This window comes from Protopterus annectens, chromosome 15.part0, assembly GCF_019279795.1.
Source record: "Protopterus annectens isolate FY-2018-M chromosome 15.part0, PAN1.0, whole genome shotgun sequence".
In the NCBI taxonomy this organism is placed as follows: domain Eukaryota; kingdom Metazoa; phylum Chordata; order Ceratodontiformes; family Protopteridae; genus Protopterus; species Protopterus annectens.
The window spans coordinates 388,280,520-388,306,380 of NC_056749.1; the positions used below are offsets into that span (position 1 = coordinate 388,280,520).

The 25,861-nt window shown below is 38.8% G+C and overlaps 1 protein-coding gene across 1 annotated transcript in view; it reads left to right on the forward strand.

The window, feature by feature from the left end:
- The window catches only part of LOC122789702, a 267,518-nt gene that overhangs the window by 211,477 nt on the left and 30,180 nt on the right, over positions 1 to 25,861 (forward strand). The window contains exon 6 of the mRNA XM_044057132.1: positions 2,372 to 2,543. Coding sequence (XP_043913067.1) covers positions 2,372 to 2,543 — 172 coding nt within the window. The remainder of the gene's footprint in view (positions 1 to 2,371; positions 2,544 to 25,861) is intronic.

A 25,861-nucleotide genomic window follows, 5' to 3' on the forward strand; every position in this document is an offset into this window, starting at 1 on the left:
GGCGTACAGCAACAGTGGTCCCTCTCCACAAAGGTGGTGCCTCAATGGATCCTGGAAGCTATTGCCCCATAAGCCTGACTAGCTTGGCCTGCAAAGCTATGGAAAGGATCATCATGGACCTCATAAATAAAGATATTGGGGACCTACAGACACTGGATCCTACCCAGTTCGGCTTTGTTAAGGGCAGATCCTGCCTCTTAAACCTGGTCAATTTCTTTGAAACAGTCACCAAGGCCATTGACAAGGGGAAGGTGGTCCACACAGCCTACCTGGACCTCACAAAAGCCTTCGATACAATACCCCACTCGGGCATTATAGATAAGCTCACCAGCTTAAATATAAACCCCTATGTCACTAGATGGGTTGCAAACTGGCTCAAGGACAGAACCCACATGGTTAGAATTGCTGGAGCCATGTCAGACTCCAAACCAGTTACAAGTGGCGTCCCACAAGGCTCAGTCCTGGGACCTCTCTCATTTGGTATATATTTCTCGGAGGTACAGGCCAACACGGAAGGACTGTGGCTGACCAAGTTCGCAGATGACTGCAAACTGGGCGCCATAATTGACTCTCCAGCCGACACAAGCATCCTCCAAAACGGCCTCATAGAAACAGACAACTGGTGCCAGAGCCATGGCCTCAAGCTAAACGCCAAAAAGTGTATAGTCATCCCCTTTGGCAAAAACAAAGTGCCCACAAATTACCACATAGGTGGTAATCCATTAAGTACAGAAGAAGTAATTAGGGACCTGGGGACCCAAGTTGATAGCAATCTCTCATTTGACAACCACGTGGCCAAAGTGGTTAGAAAAACATTTTATATAGTCCTCCTAATCATGAAGGGATTCACATCTAGATCAGGGGAGGTCATCGTGCCTATTTACTCATCCCTCATCAGGCCCATCATTGAGTACAATGCCCCTTTTGGGATGTACCTCACCAGACACCTGCAGCAACTGGAAAGACCCCAAAAGTACCTCACCAAGAGGATCAAAGGGCTCAAACAGATGCCATATGCTGCCCGGTTAAAGAAACTCCAGCTCTACTCAGTGGCATACCACCTGCTCAGAGGCGATCTGTGCCTGACGTATAAAGCCATGTCCAACCCAGAATTAATGGACATGCTGCACCTCAGAAAATCCAAATACCATCGAGCTACGCGCTCGAGAGACTTGAACCTCAGCACTGAAATAAATAGGACATGCTGGAGGGACAGATTCACAACCCAGAGGCTCCCCTCACTCTGGAATAAAATCCCAGTCCAGGTTAGGCAGAGTCCCTCATTGACTCTCTTCAGGAGGAATCTTGATGAGTGGATGGGAGATCGTAGGTTTACCCCGGGTATCACTTCTGTGTCACTGTTAGACAGAGGCACAGTATACTAACCTCGAAAAATGGCATAGCAAAATTAATTTAAAATGGGTGGCGAAAGCCAAACACACTCCTACTAGGCTTATAAATGTCCTAGGGCAGATAGCCTAGTATGAACCTATGAACCTATGTTGTTCTTTATAATAGATTTATTGATGATTTCATTTTTTTATGTAAAGGCGATGCATGGTTAGTAGATTCTTTTGAGCTTCTCTTCAGGAAAACCGTTCTGGTCTTCAATTTGATGGTTTATAAAAATGCATTTTTGTTGTTTTTTTAGATTTAGAATTAGAGTATTAAACATTTTTGGATTTTATGCTTCTGCAGTTGGTGTGTTTCACTTTTTCTTTGTTTTTTTTTTTTTGTTTTTTTTTTTTTTTTACAGTACATTAAATTATCTTCTGGTAGGTTGTTAAACCTTTGGGTAACTTGTTAGTCTCTTCACTGGAAGCCTGTCTGTCAGGCTTGACTAACTTGACTTCTCCAACCTTACCAGCGACTACTTTGACATATATTGTTACTTTTAGATCTGTAACAAACAAAGTTAATACAAAGAAATAGTTTTGTTCTTAATTATGAACTGACTTTATTTAGAAATACATTGCAAGTGTATGTCAAGAATGGGTTTGTTACCTTGTTTTCTTTTTTGCTTCGTGCAGAAGGTGATAATGCTACTGTTTTTAGGGGAATGGCTTAAATACTATTTTAATGAAGACTGCAGTTAACCTAGAAAATAATATTGGAAGTGTATACCCAGCTCAGATAAATTTATTTCATGTAGTAAATGAATGTATTGCAATTAAGCTTCCTATTCACCCTGCAAGGAAATGTGTCCTGAATGGAAGGAAAGTCATTCTTGGTCACATGTATTAATGAACTTGAAAAATTCTAAAATTAGATGTTCAAAGGAATTTACTCAGACATTATGGTTGCAATACAAAGCAAAGCAGATCATTGAAACATTTTCTGTGCGTCTCATTATTTTTTCTTTGTTTTACAGTCCTATGCCCATGCAACAGTATTCAAACATGGGGCCCAGTTACAACCAGCCTAGTAGTCCAGTCTCTCATTATTCACCACACAGACAAAGTCAGAAGCCCAGGTATGAGAGAGATTATGACGAAGATGACTATACCGATCGTATTTCTGCAGTGCCTATGAAGCCAATTCCGGTAAGTGTTACTATACACAGCACTAGTCCAATAACGCTAATTTATGGTTTATTATTGTATATTATTAATAGGTAGAACTAGTAGATAATGGGAAATTGATAAAGGAAATGCAGTATAAGGAAAGGATGTTAGTCCTTCCATAGATAAAACTGCCATTAAAGTAGATCAGATCATACCTCTCAAAAGTCATTGATTTTGGGGGAATATCTGATTTTGTCTCAAAAATGTTTTCTTTATTTTTAAAAAAAGATGAGTTAACACATCCTGATGATTGCTGTACTTACAATGTATTTTATTTGAAAACTGCATGCTAATTGAAGTTATTTTGTCCTGTCCATATTCTATGCTAGTAGTGCCAATGGTTAAAATATGCCTCTGATTTAAAGGGACAGTCCCAGAGATTTTTTTGTTTTGATTCTGTTCTTTGTTTACATTTTCAGCCTTGCTTTCTGGGCATGTCCCAGCTTCAGTTGCGGTGGTTGGGGGAGGGATGCTTACAGGAATTTTTAAGGGCCTTAGTCAAATTCCATCTCAAATTGCAGTTGTACTCACAACAGCTCTCACTGATGCATTCATTAGCTTCACCTGCACTTTTTATCCGTAGAAAAAAGTAGTCTTTCAGAAATTATGTGACCTCATTTGCCTCTGCCTTGCAGTAAAGCATATGAGCAGTGCAAAGCTAAAACAATAGTAAACACACTTTCGGTTCATGTGACTTCATATTTTATTTTGTGTGGATTTCTGAATGCTAGTTAAGTGCTATGATGTTATGTATGACAATGCAAGTTTCGAACAGTAGTAGAAGCAGTCTTCTTTTTTTCATGTTTTGCTTTTTGATCTCTGAATACTAGCCATGCGTAACGGTTTTCTGACCTGCTGTAAAAAAGAAAATGTGTGATGCACGCAATAGATTCATTTTAAACAAGGAAGTCAAAAACTTACTGTCATCTTGCGGGGCTGTACAGTATGGCAACCTGTGATAGTTATACATACTAATTCTGAGGTTGCTTTACTATGGAGTAAAGGGAATATGTAAAGAGACTGCTAAGATTTAGTATGAATTCACTAACCTGTACTCTTTTGACTATACTGCTCGCAGTTATGCTGTGCAGAATCAGTAAAGGAAATGAAGAGCCACACAACTAAGATAAGCTTTTTGATGAGTTCTTTAACAGTAAACACAGAGAGTCTTGCCTAAACTACAAGCACATGTAATATCCTTATCGTTTCCCAGTGATCAGAGACTGAAGGCTTTGACAGGAACTGAATATTGTTAACTGTGTTCACCGGAGGGAATGAAAACAGGGCTGCATAAAGTAAGTTAAAACCAGGGTTGATGAATACGTAGTAAGTGAGTGATGACAACTGGGCGGTATCAGGACAAGTTTGTTTTGGTCAGAATTTTAGACACTGCAATTGTCCGTTTAAGCCCTCTACCTCTGATTTATGAGTTAAGAGAATGAGAGCTATGGGTCTGACAACAGAAGTTAGTAAGATATAGTATATGATACTGATAAAGAGGTCTTCCATTTGGGATGCCTATGTGTTAGTCAGCCTGCATCTGATATCTGTACCTTTCCTTCTTTTCAAAGTTAAAGTTAAGTATGGGAAAATTATGTTTTTCTCACAATGACTATCTAAACTAAGTATCCCATGAGTGTCTGTTGATCCTGGGTATATGCAGATACAGTAAAAAAGGTTTTGCTTGGTTATACAAGTTTTCATGAGGTAAATCATCTGAGGAAAAGATGCCTTCAGAAGGATGAATGAAGCCAGCTGCATTGGACAAAGTTCTGGACAGAATTGTGGTCAGGATATTGCATCTTTGAATGAACTGTTCAAAATAAATTCCAAATTACTGAATTTATAAGGATATCTGCCACTAAATTTTAAGGTACTGTCATATATCAATGTCACATGATTTACTTCACATCACTAAGATCATATGATTAAGAAAGTGAATAGTGAATGTAGTACAGTGCTGCATTGCTATGATGAAGTCTTCTGAGATGAGATGAAACAGCATAGTGTTTTAGACCATCCCAGGTATTCATTTCCCTTCCTTAAGATAGGGATTTGTTCCTACTGTTTGTTTCTTATCCCTGTTTTAGGGCTAAAATTGTTTATTTTACATTTGTTTACCGGGAGTGTCTAAGTTGTTGTAGTAATGATTTGAAGTATGTTAAGTGATTATGGTGCCATGGCTCACTAAAGTATAGTTAAGTAACATTTTTATAAAGGCAGGCTTTTATATAAACAAGTAATTAAGTTTTCCTTCTTTTTTTCCAAACATCTTTATTAAATTTACAAATATGGCAAAGGCAATCTTATATTTATAAAAATGAAAAACATACAAAATTGAGGGCCTACACAGTAGCTTGGAATTTTCAACTCATAAAGTCCTTGCTCTATTAAGGGCTTAAATAATATTAGTTATAGAATAAACAGTTAAGCCTGAGCATTGCCCAATTGTTTATGACTTGGACAGTGTGAGTTATGAGGTACAAAGGTTGTTTCATGCTTGTGTATTAAGTCTAAGGTGTGTGTTAAAAAATGCCTGCCGTGTAAACTATGTAATGTTGTGGAAGAACATGATGGAAAACCATACTATGTGAGCTTTGCAGTCACAAATTGTAAGGGAATACACACACGGGTTATATATTGTTGGTAGTGGGTGGGACTGTCTCTAACCTTAGACCACAGATTTCTGTAATAGTGATCTACTTCACTGGTTTTGAATTTATTCCACAAAGGGCTGCTGAAGAAGGACTATTCTACTGCATTTGTATATGTCTTTTGTAGTCTGCAGCATGTACAATTTAAGCTGTATGGTGGGATATCATTAGGTTAAATGATACACTTGTAGATTTGTTAATTAATAGAAGTTTATATGCATTGTAATATAAACCATAAATGTGTTTTAATGGCTCTAGTTGGTTCTTTTATTCCTGTATATTCTTAGCAATATCCTGTCATATATTTACAGTATGTAGACAGCTGTCTCTTTGTTCAAAAAATGGTGATGTTCCTCTATCACTGAAGGGGAGTGGCAGAGGTTATGGACTTGCCATGAGACACAAGGGTGGGTTTTAGTGGATATCTTTTTGTATGTAGCATAGCAGCATTATACAGAGGTAATTAAAAAGGCACGTCACACCCTTACATTAAGAAAAAAATTCAAATTACTACACTATTTATAACCCTGTTTGTTTCAAAATAGAACCTCACATTTTCTATTGTTTATTATAATTATAGTTAGACATGATAACATTTTATATAGCTGAAACATGTGTGACAGTCTTTTTGTTTCCCTTCAGCTGTATGAGACAAAATCACTTTTATTATTTATTTATTTTCCTCAGGTGCATTTCTCTTTAATGTGTTTTTGTGCTCACTACTTATTTTGACAATGTATATTTTATGCATACTCTGTGATCACAGCATCTTAGAGAAAGTATGATCTTTTACATTTTTTCGTTTGTTGAATAATTACTCTTTGTCTGAGTTGTAGTGACCTCAGACAAAGAATGAGGCTGTGATCTGGGCAAAAATATATTTTTTTCTATTTTGTCAGGTCTTTATCAGCATGAAATCCAGTACAGCTCAAGTGCAAATATTTCATGTTTCCTCATTAATGATTTTCATGTCTGTACATATGATTAACTGTTTTTAGAGATTTTTTGTTTTGATCACATATTGTAAACTCTGGGGGTTATTATAAGAGTAAGTGCTAATAATGGGTCTGCAGATCACAAATGTACTGGTAAAAGTGCAGCGGGATAAAGAAGAAGAAAAACAAACTACTGAAAAAGCACAGCTATCTGATACAATCCAACTAACTCTTATAAAACAAATGAAGATCTTCACAAGTCAATGAAAAGCCACTCTGATGAACATGACTCAATGATTTGAAGGTAAACCACTGTACCCTGCCTCATTCTTATGGGCGAAAACAGTACAATTTGAAAATCACATTGTTTACCAACCTTCTTGTTCTCTCCACCTTTGAGGGACACAAAAACTAATCATATTTTCAAAGGCTGTTATTCCTTTCAAATAATGATTAAGCCATTGATGCATTTCCATGGTATGCAAAAGTTGTTCCCCTGAATTGGAATACTCCTGGAAGAAGACTGATAGGGGACTGACCTTCAGATTCATCCCTATTGTTACCTTATACAGTAGACATGATTTTGTATGCAACCTATCTGTGTGAAAGGCAAAGTAAAAAAATGGAATCAAATCCTGGAAATCAATCTAGCAAAAGTTGCTACCACCAAAAATAAAGTCTTCTAGAACATGAATTTTAAGCCTATGCAGACTACTTACTCAAAGGGAAAACAAGTAATGTTATCTTTAAATAAAATACATATCCCAAGGTGGAACTGATCTCTGAATAGTAGTCATAGAAAAAAAATAACCCTTTGGAAGAATTTGAATATTTTGCGAATTTCGAAATGTTTAAAGTTTTGACCACCATGAAAATTAGACACTGACACTAGGTGAAAGTTAATTGGAGAGCAGCTAAGGTTACAGTCAAATAACTGAATATTTGTGAAAAATGAGGTATAAGATGAAAATTGATTTAAACATACTATGTCCACCCAGACTGAAAACCATTTCTAGCTGTCTCTCTACATTTTTAATGGCTAGCTCAGTATGTATAAGAACAAGTAAAATAATATACTGTGCAACAAATTCCAAAGGCACAGGTGACTGTTAATGGTCTTTGTTCCTGTCTTTTCATCATTCTCATAGATACGAGGTAGGTATGCTAACTCACCCCATTACTTTGTGTCTGGGAAACTGAGTTCTTTACTTGCAAGCCAGATTGACAAGCAAAAGCCTGAGATCTGGAGTCTGCCAAAAAAACCCCATGTCTGCATGGTTTGCAAATGATGGCATGATCTGGATTAGGAAAGCAGCAGTTTACATGAGGGTTATGCTTAGTAGGCATTAGTAATTTGTTCACGGCTTACTATCAACAGATGGAAGTCTTATTACCTCACTGCAATGAGTGGGATAATAGGACTCCAGGTCATAAGAAATGGAGTCAGTGAGTAAATAAATTATTTGACAGTGATCCTGAAAAAACCCTGAATGTTTCACAGAGGTCAGTATGAAGCCCTTCCTGCATGGCTTTAAATTCATCTTGGCTAATGGCAAATTTTAAAGCTCTCCTTCTTAGCTAAAATCAATGTGATATTCTGCCTGCCCATATTCCTGTTTCTGTTTAGATACATTCCCAAGTTGTGCTACACCACTCTTTCACATTAGACTTCGAAGGTAAGGGTCCCAGGATCTCAAGAAAGCTACTTTTTACTAATATAGGAAACAAAGGCCTCTCACATTGTATCTTTAAAATATATGCTCTTGCCAACCCACTCATGCAGTTACATAAACAAGGACCGTTCCCTTCCTTCCCTCATCTGGAATCTGATGGAATTTACCTTCATACAGATGCAAGTACATATATCCAAGCTGGGAGGGAGGAGCAGAGTACAGGACCTCAGGGGAGATTGTTGGACTTAGTATGAAAGACCTTCGAGGGTAGACATATATTGATGGCATGGAATAGGATTTGGGAATTACCTTGGTGCACCATTGAGTCTGTTCCTATGATTTGGGAGAAATGGCTGCTGGCAGGGTTTGTGCTTCGGATGCATTTTACTTCCCCTTCACAAGGCCACTGGTGGGGTATGGGAGTTGCTGATTGGTGGAGATAATGAATTCCAAAAGCAGTGGGCAGGTTCACTAAAGATTCTTTCAAGGGTAGAGAGAGAGAATAGAACACAGGCTAACAAAATTAATCGTACCATAATGGAGGGATCTCAAAGTGTGTTTGAGTTTTGGTAGTGACTTTACATTCAAACATTAAATACATTAATTTGTTCACTCATTAATTCATTCATTTTCTAATTACCCACTTAATCTAATGCATAGTTACAGGAGAACTGCAGCCTGTCTGAGCAATCAGTGCTGCAAGGCATAGAACTCATCCAGAATGAGGCACTAACCCTTTGCAGGATGCCTGCATATGTGCGCACGTGTGCATGTGCACACACACACACACACACACACACACACACACACACTTTGCATGCACAGTTATGAGCAATTTAGGGGATAATCAATTCACCTACAGCACATCTTTGAAATGTGGGAAGAAAGGATAACACCTGGAAAAGTCCCATTTGGACACGAAGATATGCAAACTCTTCCTAGCTAAGGGCCAAACTTTTGAACAAAGCACTGTGAGGCAGCAGTGCAAACCACTATAACACTGTGTTGTCCAAGTGTAATTCTAGAGCAACTAGTCAACAGATACATGTTGTAGAAAGAAAGGCGGCCATCACTGCAGGAAGCATATTGGTAGAATTCAAAAGAAGACAGTGATGCATTCTGGTGTTAGGGAAATAAAGTGGTCGATTTTAATCCGTTTTTTTATAATATGGAATATTATGTGAACTTCCTGAGTTTATGACAGGACACGCATCTTTGAGCTGTGGAATGGGGACACATTTGACTACTGACTTTTGTATTTCTGGGATATGGAGACTTTTATGCCTCTAGGATAAGTTAAGGCCTAAACCTTTGCTGATAGATCTGTCTGAATGAAACTGGAAGGGTAACAAGGGTTCAGGGAAGATGACAAGATAATTTAGTCAACAGAGATGAGTTTTCCATAAATGCCAGTTATACTGAGACAAAAAGATGAGGCAAGTTATTGACTAGTGGCAATGGCCATGGATTTAGTTTTAGAAGAATTAACTATGATATTGTCAGTAATGTGATAGATTTTACAGAAATTCTCTTGTATAGTTGTAGATCAGGAAGTAAGCAAAACTATAAAAGAATAGCAAACATCAGCAAAAGCAATCATAGTGAGCTGTGAAATATGGTGCCAAGGATATAGCCTTTGTTAACCCCATACTAAAGTAAATATGTCAAGAAGAGAAAGTTTCCAAAATGTGCTTTGATTGGTTTGTTGGAAAGATTGGCATTAAATCAGTTAAGGGTTTCATTAAAGAAAGAAAAAGGGAATGACCACCACTTGTGACATGAGAAAGAAAATGAGAGTGACCATCATTTGTGGTATGAGAAAAAAAAGGGAGTGACCATTATTTGTATCATGAGAAAAAACAAAATGAAAACTCCAGCAAAGCTAGAACTTCCACTGTGACCTCCCAAACCTCTTGTATCAGAGGCACATGGGATATATGCAAATGATCCTTATGAACATCAGGTGTTTCAGCTAATTGGTGATTATGAATGCCCATGACTTGTTTCGTCGTTTACTGGACAATTTCAGGCCAATAAAGCCAAACCCCACTAGCTGTGGATATGCATATTTCGGCCTTGTTATGACCTCATCAGCACATTTTTCAGTGATCTTCTCACTCATTATTTTAGTTTGTTTGGGATATTTTTGCAGTGACCCTAATTATAATGGACATCAGCTGGGTATAACAGCCCTGTGTTTCTAATGCTTAGTCAAAACTTCTGCTTGTGCTGATGAGGTCATAACATTTGTGCAAGAAGAGAGATGTTAGTAGTAAGACTGTAATGAACACGACTCAAAGCTGGCCTTAAGTGAAAAGCCTGAATGCGCCCCCACCATCACACACACACACACACACACACGCATGCACACACACACACACACACACGCATGCACACACACTAGCCAAAGTATCCTGGCCTATCCACACTACCCAGATTTATTTTTATTATATTTGAGTTTGTTAACTGGGGTAGAGCGCTGATCCCACTGTACCTATTTCAGTCTCAGCCCAAAATAAACAGAATAGATACATATAGAGTGAATGACAAAATACAATATCTACATATATAATATACAAAGTGAATAAGGTAATAGATAGATGACATATAAGTGACTGACAAAACACAATATATGCAGGAATTATATTCAAAGTGGAAATCACTGGTGGCATGCTGAAAGAATCCCAATCAAAAATAACAGTCAGAGCAAGGTATGTAAAGGGAAGAAAGATATGATGATGTTAAGTTATATGACCAGACACTTCCCTGACCAGCCATTCCTCTCATGTCAACTTTTCACACTAAATAGGTGTGAAATATTGCCCCAAAATATCTGTTTGATCACTGTAAGCATTGTTGTAAGAGTGGTAATAACACTTCTCTCAACACCACCATGCCATTCCCTTCCTCTCCAGCCAGAATTCTGGAAAATGTTCCTGTCTCTGCTCTGTCGCTTATTGTAAAAAATAAAATGAAAAAAACTCCTCCAGGTGCCTTCACTCCTCCATTTGAATGTTGTGAGGTCTGTACTCCTGTGACTTTACAATGTTTAAGGTGAACATAATGCAGCTTGATTTGAATGTTGAGTAAACTGGAGCTCCTCCAGGAGCTGTGCAGCAGCTGCATTTTTTCCATTGCAGGGACACTTTATTTTTAGAGTAAAGAAATATTTCTCTAAAAAATAAACAGGGAAAAAACACCCCCACAAGTATTGCATCTTAGGTGGTTCCCGAGTCTGCCTCTGCTTAAGGCCAGCCCTGCCAGCACTAGTGATGTTGAGATATTTAGGAGGGAGATTTTCATTCGAAAAGGGAAATATCAGAACTGAGAGACAAGGAACATTAAAATGCAGGTTGGGGGGTATGTAATGTACACAGAATATTTGTTTTTGCAAGAACTTATGTGAAGAATGTTATAATCTGAAAGGCTGTGATAGTGAAGCTTATGAAATAGAAAGTACCAATTTGCTAAGGGGTAGCGTTTTGAATTTACTTAGAGCTCGAATGTAATAGTTGGGTGGGGGCAAGTGTTTAAGAATGGAAGGGAATGAGGAGATGAATTAGGCTTTCACTGTATGGGTACTTTCTTCTCAAGAAAGTGAACTATTTTTAGACAGCCAGTTGGATAACTGGCTGTTTGAATCACCTATAATACATGTTCTCAGCAAAATGTCTGGCAATTGTAATCTCTTATTTTTAATGTAAAAAACATTCATGGAGTGAATGATTCACAGACGCCTTCCAAAGATGTAACATTTATCCCTGTTTTGCATTTTTATATATGTTGAGAAAACCAAAGTCAGTTATTTCCATAAATGTACATATTTTGAGTGGACAAAGGAAATTATAAAAAATCAAAAAGAACAAAGGAGAAATCGGTTTTGTTGTGCATACATGACTAGTCTGTGTGTTTTAACATGTAGGAAGAAAATGCTTTCTTTGTAAGGAAGAAAGGTTGGACTTTAAATTAGAATAAACAGAAATTTTATGAGGGCCAAGTAAGATGTAAAAGGATAGTGGTTGCTCAGGAAGTTTACTAAGAGGCACATATAGGCATTGCTGTAGAAAATTATGTAAGTGGAAGATGTAGAAGGGAATTACAGAAATGTGATGAGTTAGAATGTGTAGTGTAACAGTTGCAGCAAATTGCAGAAGACTAAAAATGGATGCAAACTGAAGAAGCTTTCTCTGGAAGAAACCTAGCCAGTTGATATTAAGGTTACTTCATAGCATAAAGGTAATTTTACTAGATTTGGGACAATGGTCAGAAATACAGAGCTTAATTGTTGAGAATAGGATGGGGAATGGTAAATAGAAGCAGTGCATAGTTTAGCTTTACCATCGGTGATTACTTTGGTCACAGTCCTTTTAGGGTGGACCCAGTGATTGAGTAAGATGGTTAATGTGGTAGCTTGGTATCTTTTTGGATTATCAGAGACTCTGTCTACCCACTTTGTACCAAGGGTAGTCATTTTGTTTACAGAGAAAAAGCTAGTCATTAATGGGAAGAGGGCATCACTATCCTTAAAAAGGTTTCAGCTATAAAGAGAATATCAGAATTGTAGACAGCAGCCCAGGGTTCAGCCCAAGTGATTGTGTTATCTGTACTTCTACACTGAGGCTATTCTATTTCAGTGGTTTATTACTCTAAGGGGAGAATGCTGCAGTGATGAATGATTGGGAAGTAGAAGATACAAAGGGTAAAAAAGGACCAGGGTTTATTTCGGTCATTCCATAAGAATAATACAAGGAAACTAGTAGAAACTAAGGACAGAACAAGGAATACAACTGAATAAATGATTGCAAAATGATGTGGGTGCTTGGACTGACAGATGAAACTAGATTTGCAGGAAGAAGAATACTGCATCTTGGGATGAAAATTGAAATGCCTGAGGTGGGGAAAATGAAGTGTGATGGATGAGGATTAAGATATATATGTAGAACCAGGACTGGAAAAAATAGAGAAATTAAATAAGATCAAGCTTTTTGTACATATGAGGATGGTGAGGGAATGCAGGATGAAAAGAGAAGGAAGAGAAGTAAAACCACGCAGATGTAACTACAAAAAGCTAAGAAAAAGTGAGGAAGAAAGTAGAAATTTCATAGTAGCAAAGGTGAGTAGGGAAAGAGGAATGAGCTGAAACAAAGGGAGTGTAAATAAGAATCTTGACAAGAATGCTGTTAAGACAGAAGAAGAGTGGGCTATAAGGGATTTGAGTTAAACAATGTTATTAGAATAGAGTGTCTATAATGAGTATAGTGCATGTGGGAGTTCCCTCTCTCCATTTATATCACCTAGAGATACAAATATTTGATGAAGGTTTCAATTACTTCATGTATCTGCTAGGAAGAACAAAGGAAAATAAAGAGAGTAGTAATGAATTGTACAAACAGAATAATGGCTGATAAATATAAATAAGAGGGAGAAACAGAATTAGAAATACCATGAAGAGGTAAGAAAGTGAGGGGTAAAAGATATGTAGACTAACCAAAATGAAGAAAGTTGGAGTGAATAAGGGCAAAGAAAAATAACTAAAATGGGAATCTTTCATATGATGTGAACTTAGAAAAGTTAGCAAACAATTCCTTTGCAAACAGTGAATAACATCAGCTAATTAGTGGGAGGAGCTGAGAAATAGCATTCCTCATTTAGCTAGAAATACCTCTATTTAGCTGGAGTGCTTGTTTGGCTTGCTTGCTATACTCTCCCTGAATATTGCTGATCTCTGTCTGCATTTTATTTTTCCCATTCACCCACCTAATTGTTGTTGTATTCTTAAACTTGGTGGCTTTTGAGTTGCCCGCTCCCACTATAAATCTGATTTTGGACACTCCATCAGTCCCCTCTCATCCGCTCATTCTACCGAGTACAGAGAGATCATTTGGGAAGGCCCACCCCTTAGTTTCTTATCTATAACTTATCTTCTGTTTCCTCCTTTCCCACTTAACTGAAAAAAACTGTACTTTATTCAGCCATTTTTACTGTATTTGTGTTTCTTCCTACTTTAATTTATTTTGCTGCTCGTTCTTAAAAGTGTTCAATTGCATTTATTCTGCTGCATTTATTACTACTTATAAGTAGCCTGATTAAATTATACCTGTTATTCTAAGCCTCTTAGTTTTGATTTAAGCCCTTGGGTTTCAGGCCAGTTGTTTTATACTTAGAATATTTGTGGTCTACACTCTTGTGGCAGGAGAGGTAGCTTACCTCCTACTAAGTAGGGAATTGTTGGTTGAAAGCTTAGGGTGTCTGTTATTCTAAAAGTGTCTTAGTTCTGGTTTAAGTGCTTGGGCTTTAGGCCAGTTATTTTACATTAATAAGGTTTGTGATCTACAGTTGTGTGGGAGTAGAGGGTAACCTCTGCCCTTCTGAGCTGGGAGTTGCTGGTTGAAGGCTTATTGTGCCTGCTTATTTAAACTGTTTTTTTTTTCTGTCTGAATCTAGTTCTTGTTGTATAACTTGAGCACTAAACCAGGCCATCTTTTATTGGAGAGAGTTCCCCTGCACCCTAGTGGCAGGAGTGTGCATTTAGAACCCATCTGATTGAAGGTTGCTGGAACAGGGCTCAGTTTTTCGTTTTTTTATTGGTTAATTTGTTTAAATCAGTTTTCTCTCATTTGCTACATAAGCACCATCTCTGCATGGGTTTGGGCTTGTTTTAGCAAAGCTCCACAGAGTTTGGCAACCAGCTACTGCTCTGCTGTATTTAATCAAACCAAGCCATCTGCTGATCTCTGCAAAACTTAAGTAGAATGTTTCATTATACATTGCACTGTGAACTGCATTTTTACCATATAATTGCTTAGTTGAACTTTATTTCTAAAATTGTTGTACTTTGTTTGCTGTAGCATAGACTAGATTCAGACCTGCTGAATCTATTTCTGTTTGTATAACTTGAGCACTAAACCAGACCATCTTTTGTTGGAGAGGGTCCCCCTACACCCTAGTGACAGAAGTGTGCAGTTAGAACTCATCTGATTGAAGGTTGCTGGAACAGGGCTCAGTTTTGAGCTTTTTTTATTGGTTAATTTGTTCAAATAAGTTTGCTCTTGTTTGCTACATAAGCACCGAATTTGTATGGGTTTGCACTTGTTTGCACATTGCAGACTGTCGAGCAGCGGTGGGCACCACTGGTGGTTATAGAAGCAAACACTTCTGTCTGCAAATTTTCCCATAGTACTCTGCTGATGCTCCATCCATGAGTTCTCACCATTTTCCCTCATCGACAGGTGATACATTGAGCAAAGCTCCTGAGGTACCAACCCAGATCCTACCCACAAGCCCTTCATATTTTTTGTCCACTTCTCCTGTCCTCTACTTTACTTGGTCCTTCCTGTCCTTTTCCTGTTTTCTGACCACATCAACTTACCTAGCATTATGGACAGACAGTTTCCCACAGTTTCTCCAGCCAGCCTGGTCGACATGGGAATCCTGAGGCAATGTAGCAGTTGCCTCATGTACACTGACAACCCACTTCTTCTAGTCCACACAAATTCATTATGTGAGAGATCCATCTATATCAAGAACCTTGAATCCAGGCTTACTTACTCACCAGTCAGTTCATCGGATACTAAGCAGTTGTCATCATGCACACCTCACCTCCTGCTCCTACCAAGCCAACAACACATAAACTTACATATGCAGAGGTCCTTACCAGAAACTTACCAAAATATCAGAGACCTCCCAAACACAAGCATGATTCACATAATACATCCTCTGCAGAACATAATACATGTAATATATCACACGCCAGTGTCTCACTAGTCAAGCCCTTAAGGCATAACACAAAAACAAACATCTTAGTCATAGGTCACTCAATTGTGAAACACACAGATGTCCCACTCACCAGGGTGGATAAGGAAAAAGTCATGGTCACCTGTCTGCCAGGTGCCAAGATCCACCACATCACACACACACTCAAGTCTCTCAACAAAAGGTACTGTTATGACACCATCATAGTCCATGGTGTTGTGAATGACTTGCGACGTACCTCATTGGACTATAATGAAGAGAGACATGACTGAGCTCTCTGATTATGTGTTTCAGGCAGGTATGTCCCTAGCCTTAAACAGCATTATACCTTCACCTAGGATGATACCTCGATACAAAGAAAAAATGATTGATTTCAATAATTGGCTTAGTTTCTGTTGTCATTGAAAGGGGATTCAGTATCCATCATCCTGGGATGACGTTGTCTTCACCTGTTATCCCTGGGATTTTGATTACTGGCTAAGGCTCATGCCGCCGCCATAGTGCCTTTTTAGGCAGTGTCACAAAAACAAAATTCCCAACATAAAAATACCCTCTGAAAATAACCTCAAGGTTAGGTTGCTAAACTCTATGAGTCTAAACCAGAAACTGCACTCATTGGAAGCAGTCCTTACCTTGGAAGATGCTGATACTTGTGCAGTCACTTAGACCTGGTTTAAGGTTGAGGAGAGCACCCTAGCTATACCAGGTTACATTTCCTTCCACACATTCAGATAACAAACTGAATGTGTGAGAACTAAAGGAGGTGGTGTATCAATATTCATTAATGATACATACACCTCTAGATTGGTTAAACAGCAAAATTCCCTTGAATTACTTCAGGTGCAATTGATTGTAGCTAGGACCCATCCTCAGGTCATTGCCAGCTGTAGGACCCCCTCCATGAATCAGAAAATCCATTTAGCCTACTTAGATCTACTTGAATCAATCAAGATATAACTAAACACCCTGGTTTGGGGTGACTTTAATTACCCATCCATTGACTGGGTAAATTATACATGTTCTAACTCACTTGCCCAAAGGTTCCTGGACTTTGTTAACTCCAACACCCTGGACCATCTGGTTGACACACCCACAAGGGACTCAAACATCTTGGATCTGGTGCTCACCAGCATGGGAGGGACCACTGCACCACCCCCAGTGTATGGCCATCCCTGGTGAGATCTGACTGCAAATCATTCTATCTAGTAGTAACTATAAGACAAAACCCCTCCCAGCAACATCTTGACTAAAAAAACTTCAAGTCCAATTTCCAACCCGTTATGTGACAGTATAAATAGTTTCATAGCCCTCCCACCACTGATGAAATACACACCTGTGCTGAGTTATACACCAATGCTTTATACGAGCACCTGTACAACTATATGGTTCCTTATTATGTGATCGAAACCTTAGGATATCTAACACCTAAAGGTCGATCACAAAATGTCGAAGTCTGAAAATAGCAAACGACCGTTTCCACACATGGAAATTAGCCGTTTGGCCATTACATGTATTTTGTTCTTTCTCCCCTGTAGAGCAATCTCAGAGTTGGTATATTTAGTTGGGGGGGGCATAGCCCCCCACTTTATTTTTGTTTATAACTTTTTTTTTTTTGGCCAACGGCATTGTTTCCCTGTGTGGAAACGGCCATTTTTTATCTTAAGGGCTTGATATTTTGTGATCGACCTTTAGGTGTTTGATAACCTAATGTTTCCATCATGTAATATTGACCCCAACTATATTGACTCTGCCATACGTTATAGAACTAAAGCAAGATATTCAAGAAAAAACAAACCTGCCTGGTGGACAACTGCCACTAATAGGCTATACAATAGGAGGAAGAAATTGCTGTCTAAGAGTAGGAAGGAGCAGTCTCAAAACTGTAAACACTCCCTCCTCAACTTAAACAAGCAAATAAGACTACTAGTGAAATCCTTCAAAGCTAACTACAAATCCAGATTAGCTTCCCTAACTAAGAATAACCACAAGGCATTCTTTAGTTACATCCATAACCTCAAAGGTAAGGCCCAGATTTGCGCTTAACTCATAGTTAATGGTACTACTTATACAGAACCTGTGGATATAGTGAACCTGCTGGCTGACAGGTTCAGTGAAAACTTCACTCCACTGCCCCCACTACATATACCCCAAAGCATCCCTAACTCCTTTCCCCCACCTAGTATCTCTGAGAAACAGGTCTTAAATGCCCTCTCCAAGGCCACAAATACAGCCTCTATGGGACCAGACAACATCCCAGGCTGTGTTCTATATGGGTTAAAGCAGAAATTAGCATCAACATTGAGCATGCTTTTCAATCACAGCCTAATATTGGCTTTGTCCCAGCAGAATGGAAAACAACTACCATCATCCCTTTGCACAAAGGGGGTGCATCCACAGACCTTTATAACTATAGTCCCATTAGCCTAACCGGCCTTATCTGCAAGGCTGTGGAACAAATCATCATGGACCTTATTAACAAAGATATAAAGAAATCCCCAAATGCTCAATCCCACCCAGTTTGGCTTTCTGAAGGGGAGATCATGCCTGGTTAAACGTGGTGGATTTCTTCAAGACAGTCACCAAAGCCTTAGATGAGGGCAAATCTGTGCATACAGCCTACCTAGACTTAGCCAAGGCCATTGACACAATACCCCACTCAGGTATCATTGCTAAACTCACCGAGCTGGGTATCAACCCATATATTATCAGGTGGGTTCCAAACTGGCTCACTGATAGAACTCATATGGTCAAACTAGAGGACTCCACCTCCTCCAGCAGACTTGTATCTAATGGTGTTCCACACAGATCAGTTTTGGAACCCCTACAGTTTGGAATCTACTACTCCAAAGTACAGGCTAAAAACGAAAGGACTGTGGCTGACAAAGTTTGCTGAAGACTGCAAACTAGAAGTGATCATTGAAACCCCTAGCAGTCTCTACATCCTTCAAGAAGGTCTTATGCAGACTAATAACTGGTGCCAAAGTCATGGTCTTAAACTTAATTCAGAAAACTGCATAATCATCCCCTTCAGCAAGGGTGATGTTCCTACAAACTACTACAATAGCAATACCCTTAGCAGCACAAAATCAGTGATGAGAGATCTGGGCACAAAGGTCGATAGCAACCTTAACCTCGATCACCATGTCTCCACAGTGGTAAGAAGGGAATTTTATATTGCTTATCTCATAAATAAGGGCCCTTATCAGGCCAGTAATAGAGTACAATGTTCCCTTTGGCATGTTCTTTTCTAAACACCTGCAGCAACTGGAGAGACCACAAAGGGTTCTTGCAAAGAAAATTCAGGGTCTTCAAGATCTATCTTATGCAGACAGACTGAAATCATTGTTACTTTACTCTGTGTCATACAGACTGCTCAGATGTGACCTGTGCTTTGAATATAGAGCAATCTCTGACCCAACTTTAATGGAAATGCTGCACATTCACAAGTCAAATGGCAAATGGGTCACTCACTCAAAGGACCTTAACCTGGTGTGTGACATCAACAAAACTTGCTAGAGAGACAGATTTGCCCCACAGAAGTTGCTTCACCTTTAGAACAAGCTTCCTATTCATGTTAAACAAAGCCCCTTATTGGCCCTATTTAAGCATAATTTGGATGATTGGATGGGCAACCAGAAATTCACTCTGGGGGTTCCACCTGTGTCCCCCTTGGATAGGGGTAATGGGTGCTGATTTTAGTGTCTGCTTAAACCAGACACCCTTTGGAACATGAGCTGAACTTGGCTAGGCTTGTAAGGGCCCTGGGGTCATTAGCCTAGTAACCTCCTATGATCTTGTGAACTGACAAAATACAATTTAGAAGCAAAAAAGCAAACATAAATAGACAAATCATGATATTGTTTTAAGACTTAAGGAGGAGGGAGGAAAAGAATAATACAGAAGTAATGCCCCATAATGTTAGTGGGATAAGGGTAGATAGATACTGGGTGTGTTTTACCCACATCTTGTATGAAACAAGTGCAAGATCCAGCACCACAGAAAGAAACAGTGTTGTCAAGTCTGTAAAAGGTAAAAACAGCAAAAAATTCTGTAATTTCAACTGATTTATACCTTAAACAATCTATGGCTTCTAAAAAAAGAGCCCGGTGAGGCATTTAATTACTAGTCACACACACTTAAACTATGCCAACCTAAAGAGTGACAGTGAAGGATAGCAGAGGTTTATTTATTTATTTATTTATTTAATTTATCCAATAGGAGAAAGTTGTTTCTTGATTAAGGGATGCTTTATTTAAATACTGACTCAAAAAAAGGAAAACAGTGCAAGGGAGCATCAAAGGTGCTGACTATACAAAAACATTCAAGCAACACTGCAGAGGCACAAACCAACTAGCAATGACTTAAAGTCAACATTTTACAGTCCTTTAATCACTGTAGAGCAAGTATCATGAATACACATTAGAACAATAAAAACATTGTTATAAGCATTAAACATTTAACTATAATAATCAGGTTTCCATCTCAGAAACATTGAGACTTCTCAGTTAATACTGTAATGTTTGTTTCAATCCTTTAAATACAACCATTAATTAACTAATAAATCAATTAACTCCCTACAAAACTGTTAACTATTTAAACCTAAGAACACAAATTAAGATTACATTCAATGATTCAAAAAATAAATACCTTAAACATTCCTTAAAGATTCTATAATAGACATGGAAGCATAAAACGATTAAATAATTTCTATATACAAATGCACATATGAACTGTCTAATAAATAGTACAAAAAGAAAAAAATTCTATCTAAACATGAAAAAGTTATTGTTACTGTGATGCCTGTGCACTGGCCCAGTAATCAAGGAGCCTTAATCCTCACCACTAACATCAGTAAGGGATGTGCACATTCGGGGGATAACATGTACACATACAGTAAAGTACAATTTCCCTTAAGACCACACAGAGATCACAGTCAGTCTGGGGCTGGTTTCTCCCTTTCTCTCCAGATCCAGAATAAGACTCTCACTGGCACAGTTATAGGGTTCAGATCTCAGCCAAGTGGTCAAGCCAAAACCTCCAGCACCCTTTCTGTCCATCCAGTGCTTCGTGTCCCTGCCCATGTAGCTGACACACACACACACACACACACACACACACACACACACACACATACACTTTGAGATTTGATTTATATACAAACACACAGACACTCCTGGGTTAGGCTGGTACAGATTCACTAGCTATGCCCCCTTCTGCCCAGACTATAAGTTAGTACCAAGTGCCACCAACCACTCTTATCAGCTACTCTAAAGGCCCTTATCAAAGGATGTCCAGTTCTACTGTGCAATGTTACTATTATTCAATTGGTAAGTGTGACTGAGATTTGAAGGCTATTTAGGAGTGGCTTGTACAGTATCACCAAATACATGCAAGTACTCTAAGAGCTTAACCGTCTCTACAGAAAACAGCCACAGTCAAATGGTTTTAAAATATTTAATAATAAATAATAAAAGCACAAGACAATACTCATTAACTCAACACAGTGACATTAGAGAGTTCAGAAATCACATGAAATACTTAAAAACAACATTGTAGGTCAGTCTCACATAATTATAGAAAACATCTTCACTAATTTGGCTTTATTCCAATCTATCTCTAAGAGAAATACTAATATCCAAGTCTTACTTACAGAGCAAGACAAAGTGCTGGTGAGTTGTTGTCAGATTCAGAACAAAATACAAAATGCTCTCTCTTTCTCTCTGAGATAGTTTTTAAATTGATAATACACATCACTGTTGAGTCATTTAGATTACATTATTTTTGTCACCTCTGCTTAAGTTCCCAGGCTCACAGAACTTAAAACTTAACATTTCTTTGTGATCTGCAGCTGCCAGGAAGTCACAGAGAAATAAAATACATTTTGCATGTGAAAACTAGTAATTGTCTTTGTCTTAAGACAATAGAAAGAAGATCCTAGCCCAGACATCCTGTCTCTTAGCTTTAGATCACACACAGTCATAAAATTCTTTACTTATCAGCTTATTTTCTTAGAGTTTGCAAGTTAACTCTGTATGCCCCAGTTTCTACCATAAAACATACATTACATAGGCATAGAGTTTATACACATTTCTGCTTTCTTCTAGCAGGGTGCACTGTGGTTACATAACACAGTTTTCTTACATTTGTGAAACAAGCCTGTGGATCATATTAATATTTACAATGGCATAGAATTATTTACAAAATTCTGTCTAGCTGGGCTGGCAGCCTTTCAGTTTATCACAGTTACTACCATCTAGTAGGAAGTCTCAATGTTTCTGAGACAAAAAATGCTGTGATTACAGTTAAGCCTTTAATGCTTTTAGTATTTTTTAAATTTTTCTACTGTGTTTATGGTACTTGCTCTACGGTGATTAAAGTACTGTAAATCATTGATTTTAAGTCCTTGATGGTTGGTTTGTGCCTGTGCAGTACAGTGCTGCTTGAACTTTTTTTTATTCTACCACTGATTTAACCACCCAACAAAAATAGCTGTTTCCTAAACAGGCCAATCTTTAGTCTAACATTCAGTTAAACAGCACAAGTAATGTCATCAGCAAAGAGAAAGAATGTTTAAGCAAACATCCGCACAACTATGTATTAAACGGTATAATGACTGTTGCAGATAATATCTTAGAAAGGCATTTCCAAGACTGTGCTTTAGGTGTTATGAACATAACAGACCTTTCAGTAGTAATGGAAAATGGATGTGTCAGCACTGGGAAGACAGTGACCACATTTTCCTCCCTTTTATGTTTAGATTCATAAAAACTGATCTGTGTTGCATGGGGGAGATCTTCTACAATACTTGATAGTCTTGGAGGTTTGTGGCAGTGAAAAGGTATTTTCTTTCTATAAATGTTTTTTAGAATCGGTCACAGCTGAAGGTGATGTCTGGAAAACGTTAAAGTTCTTTTCAGTGCATCTATGGATCAGAATCCTGTAGCCAATGCATGTCAATCTCCATGGAGCACCCTGACATCAGAATAGGGTTTATTCCTTCCATGCAGTAAAAACCCTAAACATGTGCAGTAACTAAAACGTATAGAAATAGTTTGTGATGAACCATATGAATGGAGATAGACATTGCCTCCAGTGCCCTGAGGCATAGCTTGGAGAGAATAATTCTCTGTGACATAAGAGAAATAATGGAAAGGATGTGCCCAAGCTTTGTTACTGTAAGAATGCCTGGCATGCCTTGACAACTAGACTTACAAAAATCAGGAAGTGTACTGACATCAGGTGTGGTTTCTAGACACTTCACCATGATCCTCAGAGTCTAGAATGCCTGAAAACTTAGTGCAGTCATGTCAGCTGAAACTGTTTGTTAGCCATTCTTCCAGAAAGTGCAAAATTAGTAACCCTTTTGTAATCTCATGATACAGCTGCTAAAACCATGCAGCTTGTGAAACCTTGAAGGCTATAGTGAGATTGAAAGTTCTGAAATGGTAATGACTGGTTCCTACACAGACATGGAGGAATCTTCTGGAGAACTTCCTGCTCTTTATGTGTAGGTGAGAATCCAGATGATGTAAAGAATGCTTCCAGTCTTTTCTGGATGACAGACAGAAAAAAATGAAGGTTGGCCATGTGAAAGGATTCTTTGGGAATAAATAGGCTTAGGCCACTCGGATGTAAACTGGCTGAAGGTCCCAAGTTTTTTATGCTAAATAGAATCTGGCTGAAGGTCCCAAGTTTTTGATGCTAAATAGAATCTGGGATAATAACCTTGTCCTTGTTGGATTGAAAGGACTGCTTGGATGGGGGTTTCTTGAAAAAATACCAACAGCTCCTTTACTGCCAGTGGTTTTTGTTGGGCTGACATTTGTCACAGGAAGAAACTGGAATGGGAGAAATGAAGAAAATTTTATTTTACAGCATTTGGTCATCACTCTCCTTACCCAGGAATCATTGATGATGGCAGACCATGTGGATGCATGGGTGGAGCACTGTTCATTGCTACCTACTTCCAGACATTTGGAAGCATCTGGTAGTCAGAACTGCCAGTGACACCCTGGAGTTGCCCATGGATACCCTAAAATTTCCAAGTACTATGTTATCCTGCTAGTTCTGACGTGACCATCACTGTTAGCTCTTCCGCAGTCTACACAGTTCTCACTGTGGATGGTAAAACCACATACACATTTACACACACACACACACACACACACACACACACACACACACACACACACACACACACACACACCTACATTTAAGGGTCTGATCATTTTCCTTAATTGACTTGAGAGAATTGTCTAGCACTGGTTCAAAGTTAATGGGGTTCCTGAAGGAGGTATTCATTAAGGATGCCTTGAAATTCTCAGCAAAATGAGTAAGAGCCAGGAGTCTTAGTAAAAGATGATGCCAAGTGTTGTCACCATGGCCATTCATGGATAATCATGTTAGAAGCCAGTGTCCTGAACCATCACAAAGTTCTACCACAGGCTGCAGTACTTTGTCAAGAAAGTAGCAGTGGAAGTACAGCATCTGAATCATCATCAATCCTCATTAACCATTTTCTACACAGGGTCAAGGTGTTGTGTCAATTGTCACCATCTCTCTTGATTCAATACCACTCTCCTACCTTCTTCGACAGTCATACCTGACTGTTACAGGTCTTTTCTCTCACAAGCCATCCATCTTTTTGCTGGATGCCCTTGTTTCCTCCTGCTGTCTTCCCCAAATCATCTTCACGAGATTGTCTTCTGCTTTTCTGCACATGTGCCTGAACCACCATAATCTTTTCTCCTTAACCTTCTCTGCAGTTGGAACTATCTGGGCGTCTGCTCTGATGTCCACATTCTTCATCTGTCCCACAGTGTGCAGCCTACCATCCATCTAAGGCACTTTGTTTATATCACCTCTAGCTTCCTCAACTACAATACATTCACTGCCCAGGTTTCTGTACCATACAGTCATACTGGTCATACCACTGTTTTGTATACCTTACTTTTCAACTTTTTTTTTTTTTTTTACGTTCTTCTGTCATACACCACCCATGACGCTCTCTGCCAGTTGCTTGCATCTCTTCTGATTCTAGTTTTGACCTTCTTGTTCATACTTCCCTTCTCCTTAATCACCCATCCCAAATACTTGAAACTGTGAACCTGTTCCACTATTTTTCCTTCTATCTCAATTCTCAGCTTTTTCTGACTACTCCCATTATAGCTGTCTTATTTGTATTGTTTCCTCCCATATGCCTTCAGTTTTCCATTCCTTTCCCCTATCCTTTGCTAAAATTCTTGTTCAGAATCTGCCTGTAATGCCACATTACCTGCATAGAGCAACTTTCTTGAACGGTCTGTTTGCTGATGCAGTCCATTACCAGTATGAACAGCAGTGGGCTAAGGCTCATTGCTGATCTCTGATGCATATTTACTCCAAATGGGAACCCCTCTGTGAGTCCAAACCCTGTTCATACTTGAGTCATTGGGTCCTTGTACAAAGCTGCACTAATTCTGCCTTATTCTCTAATGATCTGGGATACACCTTTTTCTTCATAATGCTATGAATACTCACTGAAACTATTCCTTTCCTAGCTCAGACAACATCTTCGTCATATCTGCTGTGACTTCATCTTAGCCTGTTGCTTTCCCTGACTTTATTTTCCTTAGTGCTGTTCTTACTACTACTAGGGTGGGTTCCTCTTCTTTCATTGTAGGATATGTCTGGGGCAATATAGCTTCTGTGGGGTTCATTCAGAAGCTGCTGGAGGTAGTCCTTCCATCTGCCTTTGATGTCCTTTGGAATAGTGAGCAGGTTGTTGCTGGCATCCCTTATTAAGGGAGTCTAATGACTATCTTCATTATCATTCTGCCTTTGCCTTACAACCTGATAGTTTATTTGTGCCATCTAGACAGTAACTTTCCAGAAGCTGTACAGTGCCTCTGATGCCTTGTTCTTTGTTATTGCAATTCCTCGCTTAGCAGTTTGTTAGCCAACCAATATTTCTTCTTAGCGTTGTCCATTTTTTTTATCTCAATTTTTGCTGCAATCCTCCTCTGTTTTGATGACTTCCTGGACTTCTACATTCCACCACCAGCTTTTCTTTCGTACCTGTTCTGTAGTTGTCATGTATGCTGTTTTGAAGAGCTGCCATTCTTCTTCAGCCCCACCTATTTCATCTTTTTCCTGGGGTGCTAGAGCCCTAAGCAGTTCCTTGAACTCGTGTCTTCTCTATAGTCAATTTCCAGGTCTTCAGCCTAGTCTCTGTTGACCTTAGATCCTTCGCTGACCACTCTTTGCAGCTGATTGTGGCATCCAGGGGTGTATGCTGTGGACCA